The sequence below is a fragment of the Dermochelys coriacea genome, chromosome 13 (genome assembly GCF_009764565.3).
Source record: "Dermochelys coriacea isolate rDerCor1 chromosome 13, rDerCor1.pri.v4, whole genome shotgun sequence".
Lineage (NCBI taxonomy): Eukaryota > Metazoa > Chordata > Testudines > Dermochelyidae > Dermochelys > Dermochelys coriacea.
In genome coordinates, this window is record NC_050080.1 from 4471379 (window position 1) to 4475900 (window position 4522).

Genomic DNA, 4522 nt, shown 5'->3' on the forward strand with positions numbered 1-4522 from the left:
GAGCCTCGCACTCAGTGAAGCGCTTGCTCACAATGGCGACTGACCCCACTCATTATTACGCTGCCTTGATTACCTGACATGGGGAGACCATGGAGGAAGTGCCCTGTGCATTTCTCGGAGACACTGCTGGGCTTACATTGGCTTAAAGGGGCACGTCATGGCGGAAGGGCTGTAACCCAGCTAACTAACCCGGAGCTGCCACTGACATCTGCTGGGGAACCTTTCCAATGGAGGCCCTCGGCGGCAACTTGCCCTGTGATTTCTAGCTTTCTTGGAGCCCCTTTCCTTGTGCCCTTTCTGTTTCCTTCTTGCATGGATGAGGTCCTCAGCTCCCCCATGTGCATTATATGCTTCACTAAAGCTCTTGGCCATGTGTTTAAAACATATTTGATGGCCAATTACAACTCTGAGTTGAGGAGCTGTCCCGTGGACTTCCGATGGGATGAGGCAGGTGGCAAGGATAGCAGCCCTGGCCACCGGGCTGCATCCCAGACCACAGCCAGAGAGGGTCTGCTGAGATCAGCTCTGCACGGAGGGCCGAGGACCACCCAGTGTAACTACCTCCACAAGATGAAGCAGTTGCCTGGCCAGCTGGTCTGTTATATGGTGGCTCACTCCTTAGGCCGGTGGCTACTTTACCCAGGCTCCCTGTACCTCATGCAGAAAGCCCTGCTGCCTTTACTGGTGAAGGGGCAGGCTCGCCTGCTGGAGGAGTTTCACGGGAAGCGAGCCAAGCTGGTGGCTCGCGATGGGAACGAGATCGACACCATGTTTGTGGACAGGAGAAAGAGCTCAGGGATGGAGGAGGAGCAGCAAGGGAAGCAGCTGGTGATCTGCTGCGAGGGGAATGTTGGTTTCTATGAAGTGGGGTGTCTCTCCACCCCACTGGAGGCTGGCTACTCGGCCCTGGGGTGGAACCACCCTGGCTATGCTGGGAGCACGGGCCTGCCCTTCCCACAGAATGACGCCAATGCTGTGGACGTGGTAATCCAGTATGCCATCTGCCGCCTGGGTTTTCAGGTGCAAGACATCATCCTCTATGGCTGGTCCCTGGGGGGCTACACAGCCACCTGGGCTGCCAAGACCTACCCAGAGCTGGGGGCCTTGGTGCTGGACGCCACCTTCGACGACCTGCTCCCCCTGGCCCTGAAGGTCATGCCCAAGAGCTGGACCAAGCTGGTGGTCCAGACGGTGCGGCAGCACTTCAACCTCAATGTAGCTGAGCAGCTCTGCAGCTACCTGGGGCCGGTGCTGCTGATCCGGAGGACTGAGGATGAAGTCACCACCACCCGCATCAGTGCCGCGGACCAGCTCGCTGACATCAAGTCCAACAGAGGCAATGAGCTGCTCTTGCAGCTGCTGAAGTACCGCTACCCCGAGGTCATGTCCTGGGAAGGGGAGGCGGCCGTCCGTCACTGGCTGCGAGCCTCCAACCCCAGGCAGGAAGAGGCCGTCTGCAGGCGCTTCGAGGTGGATGATGACTGGTGTGTCAGCAAGTTGCAAGGCTACAAATCCTGTCTCGGAGGTGAAGACAGCTTCCCCTGGAGGGTCGGGAAGGATGTGACCCCCAGGAGAAGGCAGCAGCTGGCCTTGTTTCTGGCCAGGAAGCACATGAAGAATGTGGAGGCCACACACTGGTCTCTCTTACTGCCCAATGAATTCCAGATGCCCTGGAAGCTGTAGCTGGGGAGTGGTGGGGAGATTTTCCCAGGAGAGAGAAAGAGGGACTTAACAAGCCGGGTTTCCCTCTTCAATATGCTCATTGTGTGCGTTTCCAATTATTCCCATCTGAGCACCCAGTAAAGGTGAAGTGACAAGCTCTGCAGGCTCCAAGGGGCTTTATTTCACCCAGCGGGGAGTGGATGGATGCAAAATAAAGTGGTTAAAAGATTACACGACATTGAAAATGATTAGCAACTACTAGCGGGTCTCTAGGAACGTGTCACAGGCCAGGGAGGAGGAGCTGACTGGTTTTTCATCCAGTCCCCCTATTCACCTTGTGCACCTCCCGCCCTCTCAGCAGCTGCCCTGCGACAGAGTGTTGTTGAGCATGGAGTTGTGACTCAAATACCTGAGAGGTGGGATTGTGACATCACTGTGCTGAGTGGTGGGACTGGGACAGCAGTGGTGAATTACCCCACCCGCTCTGTCGTCCATCTGCCATTCCCCTGCTCGTCCCTTCTCCCACTGGGCATGTGGCCTCCTGGGAGGGGGACGGCAGAGCCACATCATCACATGGGAGGGGTCTAAGCTGTAGGGGACGCCCATCGTGGTTGGAATATTTCACAGCTCATTGTCACATTGCATTTGAAGCACCAGATTTTGTATAAACCAGTCAACGTTTGGTATAGATGGGAAAGAGACGAGTTTGTCCTCACACTAGGGCCTGTCATTCGCTTAACGCCTCCTGCGACCTTGGTGTGGGACTATGGGAGGTGTTTGTGAGTGTTGGGGATAGCAAGTTTTAAAGACTTGATATGTGGGGTGGAGTTTCAGTGCTCAGCACAGGGCTCTAGGAGACAGGAGCAAGAGTGATGACCTGGGGGATTAGAGAATCTCTGTAGGGAGAGGAGTGGAGAGATGGGGAGAACTGGGGCTGTCTAGGGAATGGGATGAAGGTCTCAGGGAGGTGTGAGGGGGATGTAGCTTTTTAAGACCAGACAGGGTGACATCAAAAGTCACATTCATGTAAAACTGCTCAGTAATGCTAGACATAATTGATGGAACACCCCAGGTACGACCCATACCCTGGCAGCTTCTGCAGAGCCTGAGGGAGGGGGTGAGTATAGGAGGCACCTTACAGGAGCTGATGCTGTCACAAAGGGCATGGTGAGTCTCCATGGGGGCTGGCTGGCCCCCAAGGGGAGGCAGTGGGGTAGAGGCAGCAGGGGTTGCCAGAGGGGAGAGCAGGGTGGACCGAGAGCAGCCTGCCACATCTTTGCCCTCACTGCAGGAATCTCCTGCTGCAGCCAGGGAGTGGGTGCAGGTGGCGGGCAGCTCTTTGGAACCCAGCAACCCATCTTGTTGCCTCTTCTGGGGGAGCAAGAGCTCCTCATGTGGGGAATCACTCCCCTGCCCCCGCTAGGCAGTAGCAGGCAGCTGCAATTGCTTGCCACCAGCAGAAGCAGCAGACATGGTAAGTGTCCGGAGAGACTGGGGCTTTGGATGGAAGAGGGCAGGGCCATTAGAAACCCGTGGGTGGAGCAGAAGGGAAGAACCGCTGGGCGGCAGGGTAAAGACAGTGTGACTTGGGTTGGAGAGGGCATTTGGGGTTCCTGGCTGGAGGGCAGGGTGTGGGGAAGTGGGGAAGTCCAGTGGGGAAGTCCGCAGGGGAGAGAGGATTGTGTACAGCAGGCCTTGGTGGCAGGGACTGCTGAGTTCCGCTCCTAGTGCTGGGCAAATTACTTAGGGCCAAGTCCTGTGGCCCAAATAGGGACTGCAGCAGGTCCAGAATGCTGCAAACATGAACCGTGCAGATCTCCCAGCCAAACCATACCCTGGGGGAAAGGGACAGAGGCCTTAGTAGTGGCTGGGGAGTGGCTCTGCTACCTTGATGGGGAGATTGTGATCTCCCCAGCATGGAACCCCTTCCCCTGGACTGTGTGCTAGTGAGAAGATACAGCCATCCACTGCTGTGTGCCTCAGTTTCCCCATCCCAGGTGGGATAACAACACTTGCTCTTCCTCCTCACGCTGGTGTTTTAGAGATGTTGAGTTAATTCTTAGATGCTTTGGAAACGTGCAGTGCTAGGCAACAGTGATATGGCCCTATCAGCCGACAGGACTTGCTCTATTTGTTTTTATGAGTGCAGGCCAGGATGGCTTTATAGGGTCCCTTATCAGGCCCTCGCCCTTTCCAGCAGAGGAGGAAGGATGGGAGAGAGCGGTACTGGATGGGCATGGCGAGTGGGCAGGGAAATCTAGGTCAGGGTTTTCTTTTAGAGGGGCACTGAGCGCAGTTGGGAAGCGCAGTTCTGATTCCAAGGGACTCAACAGACTAGAGGGAGTCTGTCTGAGCGCAGAACAGACGCGGAGAAATGACAGACTGGAAAGGCTTGTGCCACCTGGAATGGATTCTGGGTCTGTTCCGTGTTCTGGAAGCAGCTGGTGCCAACAGGAGCCTGAGCCCTGGGCAAACACTGGCTTCTGATTTCAGAGCGGGGCAGCAGGTGGCAGAAGCACAGTGCACATCTACTCCTAAGGCTGTGGGTTTAATTTGCTGCAGCTAGTGCAGCTAGAAAACAAAGAAGTCTCACATCTAATGAAGAAGGAAGTTTTAGGCTAGACTCTGGCTGAGCAGGGCTGGCATAAGATGTGCTGCCCCGCGGTGCCCTCTGCTTTCTCTAGACATGTAGCAGGCCCATGGGACGTGGACTAGATTCCACCTGCCTCTCAGAAAGCAATGGGATGTTCCCTTTGCCCTTCAAGACTTGCCTCCCCCCCCTTCTCCCTCTCCATTCCCAGCTGCTCTTGAAGTGCACTGCGCAGTTGGGAAGCACTGTGTGTGCATGTGTGTGTCAGGG

The 4522-nt window shown here is 55.9% G+C and overlaps 1 protein-coding gene across 1 annotated transcript; it reads left to right on the top strand.

The window, feature by feature from the left end:
• Positions 1–312: 312 nt before the first annotated feature.
• Positions 313–1683, top strand: ABHD16B (abhydrolase domain containing 16B). Its single transcript, XM_038370131.2, has one exon. It carries the CDS (start codon positions 313–315, stop codon positions 1681–1683), a length of 1371 nt encoding a protein of 456 aa, XP_038226059.2.
• Positions 1684–4522: the final 2839 nt, after the last annotated feature.